Source organism: Lipotes vexillifer, unplaced genomic scaffold (assembly GCF_000442215.2).
Source record: "Lipotes vexillifer unplaced genomic scaffold, Lipotes_vexillifer_v1.1 scaffold2385, whole genome shotgun sequence".
Lineage (NCBI taxonomy): Eukaryota > Metazoa > Chordata > Mammalia > Artiodactyla > Lipotidae > Lipotes > Lipotes vexillifer.
In genome coordinates, this window is record NW_006794923.1 from 324,771 (window position 1) to 337,979 (window position 13,209).

A 13,209-nucleotide genomic window follows, 5' to 3' on the forward strand; every position below is an offset into this window, starting at 1 on the left:
CACTGGCTTGGTGGTTGTCCCCTCTACCCCCAGTGAGGCAGGGAAGAGTAGGACAGCAAAAAGCACGCTCACCATCAGCACTGCTTGTAAGTAAATGTGGATCTGATGGAATGTCATAGTTTTATAGTCTTCAGTTTCTGGCCTTGAACCCCTGAGAACTTACCATGTTGGTTGTCATGTGTTATCTTGTAGCACGGTCACCTCCCCTGGACCTGAAAAGCCTCTCCACCATCCGGGAACACACGTCTCTCACCAGGACCCGCACTGTGCCTTGGTGAGTCTGATTGCTCATAGGGGCCTCATCCGGTGCACTCCCAGCGTTACTCAGGCCTCGGTGGTTAAAGGTAGTCGAAGCCCACTCGATCTAGCTTAAGCCGAACGAGGGATGGGATTTATTATCCCGAGCTGGAAGTGTTTTGTAGGTCACAGAGGAAGGACCATAAGTCAATCCCCCAGGACAATGGAATCGGGAACGAGAGTGCTGCTGGGAACTTGTCTCTCACGTCTGCTTCTCTGTTGCACAATCCTCACGGCCTGAGATAGCTGTCCCTTAGATCCTTACTTACATGCTACAACCCTAGTACCAACAGAGAAAGGTTCTTTTTCAATCCCAGTTCACATGGGCTCAGTAGACAAACCCCAAAACGTATCTGCACTCTTTCATCTCACCTTGTAGCAATTTCAGAGTCCTTGTAGGAATTTCAGAGTCCTGAGCCTGGCCTGGGAGTTTCTTAGTTCACCCTATATGCTGCAGGACACAATGGCTCTGCAAAGCAGAATTCTGCAGTGAACTACATTCCCAGACAGAACTGCAGAGCCTTGGATGAAAGTGGATTCCTATCAAAGGAATGACCACACTTCCTTACTTTTCCTGGTTACTTTGAATGGAAACAAGAGAGCCTCAAAGGAGCGTATTTGTTTTGTTTTTCTCTAAATGATATGATGCCTTGGTCTCTTTCTAAAAAGGTCATGAGCTGTGTCACACGGAGGGCCTGGAAAAAAAATAGCCTTTGAGAATTGGGAACCCTTTGCCCCATAGCAGGACGGCAGCTGCAGGGTAGTCTCTCTCCTGGTTCAGGAATTGCTTTGGCCAGAAGGAAGTTGCATGGGGAAGCGGGGGCGAGGGCCGAAAGCCCAGAGGGGCCATGTGAGTTCTTGGCTGGCTTTCAGAGCAGCTGTAAGACATTGCCTTGACCTCACCTATATTTCTGTTCTTAGCAATCGAACCAGCGTTCTCTCTCCAGAAAGAAATGGTATTAATCCTGCAAGGTTGTTTGCCAATTCTGTTTCCAGAGAAGAGGAGCAAAGCGACGTGCAAATGGTAAATCCTGTCTTTTTCACACTCTTCTTACTCTTCACCCCAATCTATATTCTTATCAGTTCACTGTTAAAGGAAACATAGCATTCAGAAAGTCCTGTGCAATCTTAAAACAATTACTTGACTGTAATACCAGCTTACAGTGTTTTCCAGACTGGGAACAAGTTGTTATGAAGTCGGTTTTCTTTCCTGCAATATTCAGCTCCTCGTACCACTTTGAGGCCACAGTTTTAAGTGTACCCAGGGCTGCAACGTGTAATGGGAAAATGGAAATGCTAGCAATTCTTTTCACCATGGCTGGGATATCGTGTTTGACTCCAGTAGGTTTGTAGCTTCCCGATGTCCAGAGTCTAAGCTGTGAAAACTCACACATTGGATGTCCCCTTCCACCACACCACCGGGTAGCCCTGCCCTGACTGCCTCCGAACCTTTACCAAAGATGAATCACTTAGAGTCCCGTTGGGAGGGTGGCCCAGTGTCCCGGGTCATGGATGGGTCTAGTCTCCGGAGACTCCTGGTAGAGTCTTTCTGTGGCCCAGAGTGCACAGAGACCCGACATCTCGATCCTTTGATGAACGATTTATGGTTCAGTCTCTCCTCCTGCCCTCTGTTGTCCCTTCCATTCTCTCTACTTTGGATTCTGTTGAGAATGGGTTACTGAAGAGAAAGGGGTCTTTTAGCACCTCTGGCAATTATCAGGCCCTTTAGCCAGAACTTTAAAATGTAGGGAACTCTAGAGAGAATCTCTGTTTAAACTATGAAATTTTGAAAAAGAGATCTTAGAAGGACAGTGTTCAAGGCACTGAGACTATATACTTTTGAGAAGAGAACTCTGCCTTCCTATACGTGACAATAACAGCCATTTAAAATTCTCAAAACAGTCATCTCCAGTGAAGCAGCAATTAAATGCTTCATTTTGCCTTTCTATTTGACAGATTGTTCTGTGAGTACCCATATGCAGGTGGAAAGTGACTCATATCTAGTCTGCTGTGGTATCCCCAATATTTTTCACACTTAGTAATGGCCCTTGGGAAACCTCTAGAAGAAAACACTCTTATAAAAGATACTGCCCAGCTGTGCTTTGTCTCCAGAGACCAGAGAAGGGAAGTGAATCTATAGCCTCATAGAAGCAAGTGCAGAATCATTCCAGACACTAGCAGTTATTTCTGATCTGATCTTTGAGGTTGTGAGAAAGACCACTGTTTCATTAACAGCATAATTCAGGACTGGTCTCTTGCCTGTATATAATCATTGATTAATGACTGTCTCTGTACATTACTAGGCAATATGACACAGTAGATTAAGAGCCCAGAAAACTGGCTGAAGGAAGGTAGCTCTGAGGGAACCACCACATAAATGAATTTAAAGCCTATCCCATCTCATTCAGTTGTGTGTTTTTAATTCAGTAATATGATATTTTCAAATGACTTTGATTTACATTATTTCACCTTCCACAAAACAACCCATTTGGTAGACAGAACTAATATAATTCAGTTTCAATTTTGCACATAATCATATGCATAATTTTTTTCTCTTTGAGGACAAGTTCTTATCTGAATGTAAAAATTTAAGCTAGGGGCTGAAATACAAGTTTTCTTTTATTAAAGTCACCTATCCTTCTTTAGCTACTTTATTTTTTAATGAAATACAGTTGATGTTCAACATTTTGTTCATCTCAGGTGTACTACGTAATGATTGACATGCATACATGAATGAAATTATCACCATGATAAGTCTAGTAAGCATTTGTCCCTCTATAACTTACTATGTTATTGATCCTGTTCCTTACACTGTAGAGTACATTCCCGTGGGTTATGTGATGGAGGCGTGTGCCTCCAAATCCCCGTCACTTATTCCGCCCACTCCTCACCTCCTCCCCTATGGCAACCACCCATTTGTTCTCTGTATCTGTGAGTCTGTTTTCATTTTTTGTTTTTGTTTCTGTTTTTTTTTGGCTGCGTTGGGTCTTCTTGCTGCGCGCGGGCTTTCTCTAGTTGCGGCGAGCGGGGGCTACTCTTCGTTGTGGTGCGTGGGCTTCTCATTGCGGTGGCTTCTCTTGTTGTGGAGCACGGGCTCTAGGTGCGCAGGCTTCAGTAGTTGTGGCTTGCGGGCTCAGTAGTTGTGGCTCGCAGGCTCAGTAGTTGTGGCTCGCGGGCTCTAGAGCACAGGCTCAGTAGTTGTGGTGCATGGGCTTAGTTGCTCTGCAGCATGTGGGATCTTCCCGGACCAGGGCTCAAACCCGTGTCCCCTGCATTGGCAGGTGCATTCTTAACCACTGCGCCACCAAGGAAACCCCTGCTTTTTTGTTTTTGTTTTTGTTTTGTTTAGATTCTACGTATGAGTAAGATCATGTAGCGTTTGTCTTTCTCTGACTTATTTCACTTTGGCATAACAGCCTCTAGATGTACCCATGTTGTCATAATGGCAAGATTTCTTTTGTCTTTTTTTTTTTTTTGCTGGGTAACATTCCATTGTGTGTGTGTCTATATATATATATATAGACACACACATGTACATACACACACACACACACACACACACACACACACACTTATATATACACATCCGTATACCACATCTTTATCCATTCATCTATTGATGGGCACTGAGGTTGCTTCCATGTCTTGGCTATTGTAAATACTGCTGCACTGAACATGGGAGTGCATGTATCTTCTCGAATTAGTGTTTTTGTATTTGGGGGGTGATAAATACCCAGAAATGAAATTACTGAATCATATTTTTAATTTTTGAGGAGCCTCCATATTGTTTTCCATAGCAGCTGCACCAATTTACATTCCCACCAACAGTGTACGAGGGCTCCCTTTTCTCCACATCCTCACCAAATTTGTTACTTGTGTTCTTTTGATGATGGCTATTCTGACAGGTGTGAGGTGATGTCTCATTGTGGTATTGATTTGCATTTACCCACTGATTAGTGATGTTGAGCATCTTTTCATCTATCTGTTGGACACCTGTATGTCTTCTTTGGAAAAATGTCTATTCAGGTCCTCTGCCCATTTTCTAATCAGGTTGTTTGTTTTTTTGATGTTGAGTTGTATTTGTTATTTGTATATTTTGGATATGAACCTTTTGTCAGATGTATCATTTGAAAATAGCTTCTCCCATTCAGTAGGCTGCCCTTTTGTTTTATTGATAGTTCCCTTTGCTGCGCGAAAGCTTTTTAGTTTGATGTGGTCCCTTTTATTTTTGTTTTTCTTTCTCTTGCCTGAGGAGACATAACCAAAAAATATTGTTAAGACCCATGTCAAAGAATATACTGTTTATGTTTTCTTCAGGGAGTTTTATGGTTTCAAGTCTGGTATTTGTCTTTCATCCATTTTGGATTTGTTTTTGTATGTGGTGTGAAAAAGTAGTCCTGTTTGATTCTTTTGCATGTAGCTGTCCAGTTTTCCCAACATTTATTGAAGAAGCTGTCTTTTCTCTGTTGTATATTCTTGCCTCCTTTGTCGTAGATTAATCGACCGTACAAGTATGGATTTATTTATGGGGTCTATTCTGTTCCATTAATCTATGCATCTGTTTTTTTGCCACTACCATACTACTTTGATTATAATATAGTTTGAAATCAGGGAGTGTGATTCCTCCAGCTTTGTTCTTCTTTTTCTTTTTCTTTCTTTCTTTTTTTTTTTTTTTTTTTTTTTTTTTTTTTTTTTTTTTTTTTTTTTTTTTGCTGCTTGCTGGCTTTCTCTAGTTGCGGCGAGCGGGGGCTACTCTTTGTTGCGGTGCACGGGCTTCTCATTGCAGTGGTTTCTCTTGTTGCAGAGCACGGGCTCTAGGCGCAAGGGCTTCAGTAGTTGTGGCTCGCGGGCTTCAGTAGTTGTGACACGCAGGCTCAGTAGTTGTGGCGCACGGGCTTAGTTGCTCCATGGCACGTGGGATCTTCCCGGACCAGGGCTCGAACCCGTGTCGCCTGCATTGGCAGGTGGATTCTTAACCACTGCACCACCAGGGAAGTCCCTGTTCTATTTTTTTTAATTTGATGAAGCACTTCAGTAGGCAAGGTACCGTGAAAACCGCATGACCACTATATAAAAATAATCTTAAAATGGTAGAGAATATAGTTTTAAATGTATTTTATAAATCCAAAACTCAACTGCCAAGAAAGGAAAAGGAATCTCTCGGGCCAAAGATATTGAGAACTTGCAAATCCTGAGAATCAATAGGAGTTACAAAAAATAAAATCACCTAGGGAAGTAAGTCATTATTAGAAATATTAGATTTCACATATAAAAAAACTATGTTTTAAATATTTAAAAAATAAGATGAGGAGTTGAAAGTTGGACTGAGCCACAAGATGCTATTTAAAAACGACCAGGTGGGGGTTCCCTAGTGGCGCAGTGGTTGAGAGTCCACCTGCCAATGCAGGGGACGTGGGTTCCTGCCCCGGTCCGGGAGGATCCCACATGCCGCGGAGCGGCTGGGCCCGTGAGCCATGACCTCTGAGCCTGCGCGTCCGGAGCCTGTGCTCCACAACGGGAGAGGCCACAACAGTGAGAGGCCCACGTACCACCAAAAAAAAACCCACAAAAAACAAACAAAAAAAACCAAAAACCATCAGGTGGATTAGAAAAGACCATTTAGAACTTCTAGACATAAAAATAGGGATGAAACTAGAAACTCAATGGGTGAGTTAAACAGACTGAACCCAAAGAGTAATTTAGTGAACTAGAATATAGTTTTGAAGTTACTGATAAGTCAGGACAAGGAGATAAAAGCATAAACAAGGTTGATAAATGGAAGATAGTATGAGAAGGTCAAACATTTGTCCAGTTGGCATTACAGAAGGAGATAATAGGAAAAAAAAATAGAGAAGCAATATGTAAAGGGATAATGTCAGTTTCTCACAGTTCATGAAAGACATCAATCCTCAGTCCAAAGACTCACAAATAGTTCACTGTAGTCAAATGTTAGTGGTAGAATGTGGATGGTAGGTGTATGGGTGTTCATAGCATATTTTCTTCAATTTGGCTGATTATTAGAAATTTTTCATAGTAATAAATTGAAGAAATAAACCCCATGAAAGGAAAATGAGTAAAGGTGAGAACAGAAATTAACAAAATAAACCACAAAGTTAGAATCAACACCAGCCTAATTTGCTCTTTTAAGAGATTAAAACTGAACGCAACCAACCACGAGAAAGCAATGCATGCAAATAAACAATGTTAAGAATGCGAAGGAAGGAGGTGATAATTGCAAATACATCAGAGATTAATGACGTGAGATACTATGAACAACTTCATATTGAGTGAATTTGAAAACTTTAGTGAAAATAGGCAAATTCTCAGAAAAATATTATTAAAAACTGACCCAAGTAAAAACAGAAAACACAAATTATTAGAGAAACTGAATACGTAGAGAGATTTTTACTACAACGGATCACGAGGCCCCCAAAACTTTACAGAAACTTTCTGTCAAAAGGAAGCAATCATTGCAGTCTTATATAAGCACCTCTAGGGAATGGCAAAAAGAGGAAATATTACCCAGCTTATTTTATAAAGCTAGAATAACTTGATACCAAAACAAATAGCACTAACTAAGTAGAAAATTATATATCAATCTCACTCATTCATGCAGGTTAAAAAATCCTAAGCAAGAATAAGTCCAACCAAATCTTGCACATGAATGTTCACAGCATCATTTTTCATAATGGCCAACAAGTGAAAGCAACCGAAATGTTCACCAAATGATGAATGGGTAAATAAAATGTGGTATGGCTACACAGTGGAATGTTATGCAGCCATACAATGAAATCAGATCCATGAAACAACAAGGATGAACCTGGAAAACAATATGCTGAGTGAAAGAAGCCAGTCACAAAAGACCACTCTTTGGGATTTCTGGACCCAATTCCAGGATGTGTGTGTGTTGGTTGGGGTGGGTTCCCACATAACACCAAGCAATTCTCGGACACCGGCAGGGTGTCCAAGGATTCAACTCAATTCTGACACTTTCTACCGGGAGATAGCATCAGATTCCACAGGTTAAGGGTTCAGTCCTACAAGACTGCCCACCCCTTCCAACTTCAGCTGCTGGTCACAATCCCAGGGTGTTATCTGTGCTTCTGACTGACTGGCTACAGATTGGAGGTTCCCACGTCCCCCTCCTTGGGTTTGGCTCATTTGCTAGGGCAGCTCACAGAATTCAGGGAAGCACTTACTTACGTTTACTAGTTTATTATAAAAGGTTATGATAAAGGATACAGATGAACATCCAGATGGAAGAGATGCACAGGGCGAGGCATGAGGAAAGGGCCCAGAGCTTCCACGCCATCACCAGGGGCCACTCTCCCAGCACCTCCAGGTGTTCACCAACCGAGAAGCTCTCTGAACCCAGTCCTCTTGGGTTTTATGGAGGCTTCATTATACAGTATGACTGGTTAAATCATTGGCCGTTGGTGACTGAGTCAAGCTCCAGCACCTCCCCACTCCCCGGAGATCGGGTGGGAGCTGGGGAGTGGGACTGAAATTTCCAAGCTTCTGATCACATGGTTGGTTCTCCTCGCAAGTAGGAGGCACGTTGTTAGGTGCCACCTCATTCCTATAATAAGAGACATCTCTGTCATTCTCAACACTTAGGAAATTCGAAGGGTTTGGGGAGCTGTGACCCAGGAATCGTGGACTGAAGACCAGCTATATATGAGAAATAAATATTTGGTCATCTGAATGACCAAATATATATTGCTTGTAAATCACAGTATCACAACCACATATTGTATGATTCCATTTGTACGACATGTCTAGAATAGCAAATCTATAGAGACAGAAATTAGATTAGTGGTGGTTGCCTAGAGCTTGGGGAGATAGTGGGACTAGGGGATGATGGCTAAGGGGTGGAGGATTTCGTTTTGGGGTGATGAAAATATTCTAAAATTGCGGTGATGATTGCACAAATATGTGAATAGCCTAAGCACCACCGAACTGTACACTTTAAGTGAGAGAATTGCATGGTATGGAACTATATATCTCAGTAAAGCTGTTTACAAAAGAAATCCTAAAGATTTTAGTAAAATAAGTTCAGCACTTTATAAAACTGAAAATATGCATGAACGGGCTTCCCTGGTGGCACAGTGGTTAAGAATCTGCCTGCCAATGCAGGGGACACGGGTTCACGCAGATCGAGCTCGACCAGATTCAAACTGGTCCGGGAAGATCCCACATGCCACGGAGAAACGAAGCCTGTGCACCGCAACTACTGAGCCTGCGCTCTAGAGCCCGCGAGCCACAACTACACAGCCCACAAGCCACAACTTCTGATCCCGCGTGCCACAACTACTGAGCCGGTGTGCCACAACTGCTGAAGCCCACGCTCCTAGAGCCCGTGCTCCGCAACAAGAGAAGCCCCTGCTCGCCTCAACTAGAGAAAGCCCGCACGCAGCGATGGAGACCCAACGCAGCCAAAAATAAATAAGTTAATTAATTAATTTTAAAAATATGCACGAACAAGTCAGAATTATTCCAGGTATGCAACATGGTTTTAACATTTGAGAATCTGTTCATGGGCATCTCGGTAAAGACGGCATATTGACCACAGACTTCTGTTTTCCCTCCATCCCAAACCATCCTCTAAAATCACAGTAAGGGATTTGTTAAAGGCATAAACCCACACAGCTGGGAAGCACTGAAGAAGACAACACGGTAACGCATTGGAAACTGGAAAGCAGGTGGATTTGTAGTGAATGATTGATCAGACCCAAGAGAGTTGAATCCTAAATACACTGTGGGGGAAGGCAAGATCCCCACTACCCGGGGGCTGACCACTGTGACTTCCCCTCTCCTACTCCACACAAAAGATGAAGTGTGGTGTCTGGAGAGAGTAAAACAAGGGGTCTCTGCCCTGCGGGATGCTAGACACATCTGACCGAGAATACTAGGCTAAAAACAACGTAAGTAAATATGCACAATAGATACGCGAGCCTTTCCCAAACCCTTTTTCAGCGGCTCTCTTCCAGAATGTTGACAACCAGACCTTTACAATTGGGTCTAGAGATTTGAAGACAGTTCTCTGATCTATCTGAGCAGCCCAAGAGGCAAGACGTGGGTCCTAATATTAGGGGCTCCCCAAGAAAATCGTCCAGCAAGGTCACCTTGCAGTGAACCCCACAGCTGACAGGCACCACCCATGTAGTCGGAGCTTCAGATCAGCGTGTTGGTCTTTCACTCTTAAATATGAGCAGACAGCCAGTGATTTTATCAGACATCTCAGGGAAGCTCTAGCATAAAGACAGAAACCAAACAAACGGATTGGAGGAAATGAAAACTATGCCAGAAGGAGAAACATTTTCTTTTAAATCTATTGTTACAGGTATTCCGTGAGAGATGAGCTGTTACAACCATAAATTAAAGGAATCTATCAAGTCAGTCAAGCACATTAACATGTTAAAGGAGAAAAGTGATGTGATTGTCTCAGATGCAGCAAAAATATTCAGTAGAACTGACCAACTATTCACATATGGGAACATGATATGTGAACAGAGGCTGCATTACTGGGGAAAGGAGGGTTGCCCATGTGGGGTGCAAACAGAACAAAAGGGAATTAATCGTATCCCTGGGTCACCACCACATGTTAAAATCAGTTGAGGCTAGATTATTACTTAAATGTAAAGGACAAAACTTGATAACTTAGAAGACGTGGGAAAACAAATTACAACCTCAGCACAGGAAGAATTCTTTAAACAAAATACAAGAGCAAACTACTCAGGAAAATATTGATATATTACATTGAAAGCGAGAACAGTTCTTAATTTTAAAAATACTAAGAAAAACCCACTGTAGACTGTGATGGGCTATTAGCAACACACATAACCAACAAATTATTAGTCTCTTAGACATGTGAGGAAAATCAGAAAAATACAAGCACTTCAGTATAAAAATTAGCAAAAGAAAAACAAACCTAAAAACAGATAATTCACAGAAGAGAAAAAAATAAATGACCCGTAGACATATGAAAGGATGGCCAATTAATTAAATTATCAAGGGCGTGGAAAATCAAATCACAGTAAAATACCATGTTCCTCATATCAGGCTGGTGATAGTCAAGTTGAAGGGGCCCACATCCCAGGGACACACCCTAGAAATTCTTCCACAGGTGTGTGAATGCTCACAGCAGCATTGGTTGTAAGAACCTCCAAACTGGAAACAACTCAAATGTCTGTTGTTGGTGGAACAGTTAAATAAATTATGTAATGGAATCGTGTATGCGGATGAAAATGAATGAAACGGGGCATTGACATGGGTGAATGTGAAGTATTTAAATGGAGTGCAAATTGAAGTCGCCACAAATGCATACAATACGGTTCTATTGAGAAAAGTTCAAAACAGGCAAAACAAAACAGTATGTCACTTAAGGACACTCACACATTCATAAAACCATCTTTAAAAAGAAAAGTGGTAAAAACACCAAGTTCAAGATAGCACTCACCCCCTTCGGGGGGCAAGAAGGCAGCAGTAGGGCTTCCCTGGTGGTGCAGTGGTTGAGAGTCCGCCTGCCGATGCAGGGGACGCGGGTTCGTGCCCCGGTCCGGGAAGGTCCCACATGCCGCGGAGCGGCTGGGCCCGTGAGCCGTGGCCGCTGGGCCTGCGCGTCCGGAGCCTGTGCTCCACAACGGGAGAGGCCACAACAGTGAGAGGCCCGCGTACCGCCCAAAAAAAAAAAAAAAGGCGGCAGCAGTAGAACGCAGCCCTCGGCACGTGCCGTGTGTGTCATGTAGCGGTGGTATACTCCGAAGCTGGATGGTGATGCCATGGGTGTGTGTTGCACACGTTATCACTGTTTGTATTGTATAAAGTATCTTTAAATGCATTTGGGATGTCTTCACTAAAGCTTTCATAAGTGTGATTGACCTTTTCAGGATTTAAAGTCTCTAAGGTATCATGGGCCTGTCAGATCCGTAAAATGATTCCTTCTGCTTCAATGGTGAATGAGGGCATAGCTTCGTGTGAAGGCCAAACGGGCTGTATTGTATTTCAAAGCCAGCTCTCCTTCCGAGGTGCAGGCTGAGCTGCACAGGACTCATCGGGCCGCTGTTGTCCGACGGCAGCTGCTCGTCCCCTGGGCAGCCCGGCCAGAAGTCGGTAACCCGCATCCTGTGACGCTGGTTTCTAGGAGGAGCACGGAGAAGCCAACTTGCTGAGCAGTGGAGCTCTGGCGTGGACAAGGAAATTCAGCCTGGACTATTTAGCCCTGGACTTCAACTCAGCGCCACCAGCCCCTGTGCAGCAGGTAGGAAGTACTCTGCGTCTGAGAATTCCCAGGAGGTTCCATTTCGGTTTGGATTGTGTTTGGATGATTCCACCATGGATGTTCTCTTTGCAAAGTCTTAAACCTACAGACACATACAGTGAAGAATCTTAAAATCAGCCCTAATTCTGCCTCCCAGAAGTCCTGGTGTATTTCCCCCAGGGGTGTGTTCTTTGCATGTCTATGTGTGTAAATGTATGTAGTTATTCGTGCTCTTCAAAACTTGGACCATAAGGTTTGTTGAGAAATTGCTCTGGCAGAGATGAGGGTGGGGTAAAGTGTAGTCCAGGCATAGGAAGGGCCTGCTGAGGGAAGAAGTAACAGCCCCACTTGGCTAGACTCTGGGGAGTGGTGACGCGAGCTCTCTGTTGCCTTTGAAACAGCTCCGTAAAGGGCCTCAAGTGCCAGGTTGGGCAGTTTTGGCTCCCTTGAGTAGTATTCTTGTCTGGAGAGTGGTCAGCAGAAATAATGCCTATGTTGAAGCCTGTCATGAGGATTAAGTGAGTTAATCCATGTAAGGGACCTTAGCCATTGACTGTTGTCACTCACTGCACAGGGGAAGCCATGGAATGAATGGCTGGTGAGCAGTGGACGACAGCTAAATAGTTTTTAGCACGGGATGGTCATAGTCTAGACTGCGCTAACAATATATTGTTTGATGAGAAAAATCACTTGCTGAACAGAATATACAGTATAATTTCATTTTGTATGTGTGGAGAAAAAAAGAGTCTGGGAGGCTTCCCTTCCCTTTTGCTGAATGAGCTCCCACTTCTCCTTTACCTTTCATTTCATTCCAGAAACCTAAAATGATACTCCAGCAAAGCTGGTCAGCAGGATAGACAGATAAGCCCAGACGGTGCATTAGCCAGTTCTGGTCGGCTGTGCAGTGAAGACAAGGCCCAAATCTCTGTGGCTTTTGACCGCAAAGGCTTCTCAGTTGTTGCCTGTGGGACAGTCCATCACGGTCCCCACATGAGGCATGCCGGTGTCCGGGCAGGGGAAAAAGGGAGAGTGCAGGATCACAGGACGCCTGTCTCCTCTTTAGGAGGGGCACCCGTCACCCCACTCATTATATTGGCCAAGGCGAGTCAGCTGGCTAGAGCTAAGTTGAAGGGAGCAGACGCGAGGAGAGATTTACACACACTCACACGCAGCGTGACATTTCTGCAAGTGACGACCCAGGAGGGAGGGCCAGCCAATACTTGACGCTGTAATCCACCAGAGACTGACTGACATTGTGCTGAATTTTTCAATTTGATGGAATGAAACCCTCTTTCTTCTCCCCCTTCAGAAACTTCTCTTTTCAGAGGAGCAAAGAGTAGACTACGTCCAAGTGGATGAGCAGAAGACGCAAGCTCTCCAGAGCACCAAGCAGGAGTGGACGGACGAGAGGCAATCCAAGGTGTAACGGGGCTTGGCTGCGGGCAGGGGGCTCAGAGGGAGGCCAGCCCTTGTCACCGGCCACACTGGCCCCTGCCGAGCCTTAGGCCGGTGGACCGGGATGTAGAAAACTCCATTCAGGCAGGGTAGGAACAGTCAAAGCAAAAGTGGTGTTAGAAATCTTCTCCAGTGGAGCCTTTGACGTGCAGATTGGAGCCAACAGGATGACATCTTTTGACTCCAACGCCTGAAGT

At 43.9% G+C, this 13,209-nt stretch overlaps 1 protein-coding gene across 2 annotated transcripts in view; it reads left to right on the forward strand.

The window, feature by feature from the left end:
• GAB3 (GRB2 associated binding protein 3) overlaps positions 1 to 12,983 on the forward strand; it is a 62,082-nt gene extending 49,099 nt beyond the window's left edge. The window contains exons 7-10 of one of the 2 annotated variants that reach the window (XM_007467360.1): positions 193 to 274; positions 1,219 to 1,321; positions 11,441 to 11,557; positions 12,867 to 12,983. In XM_007467360.1, coding sequence (XP_007467422.1) covers positions 193 to 274; positions 1,219 to 1,321; positions 11,441 to 11,557; positions 12,867 to 12,983 — 419 coding nt within the window. The remainder of the gene's footprint in view (positions 1 to 192; positions 275 to 1,218; positions 1,322 to 11,440; positions 11,558 to 12,866) is intronic. The other variant, XM_007467361.1, reaches the window with a different exon arrangement.
• Positions 12,984 to 13,209: the final 226 nt, after the last annotated feature.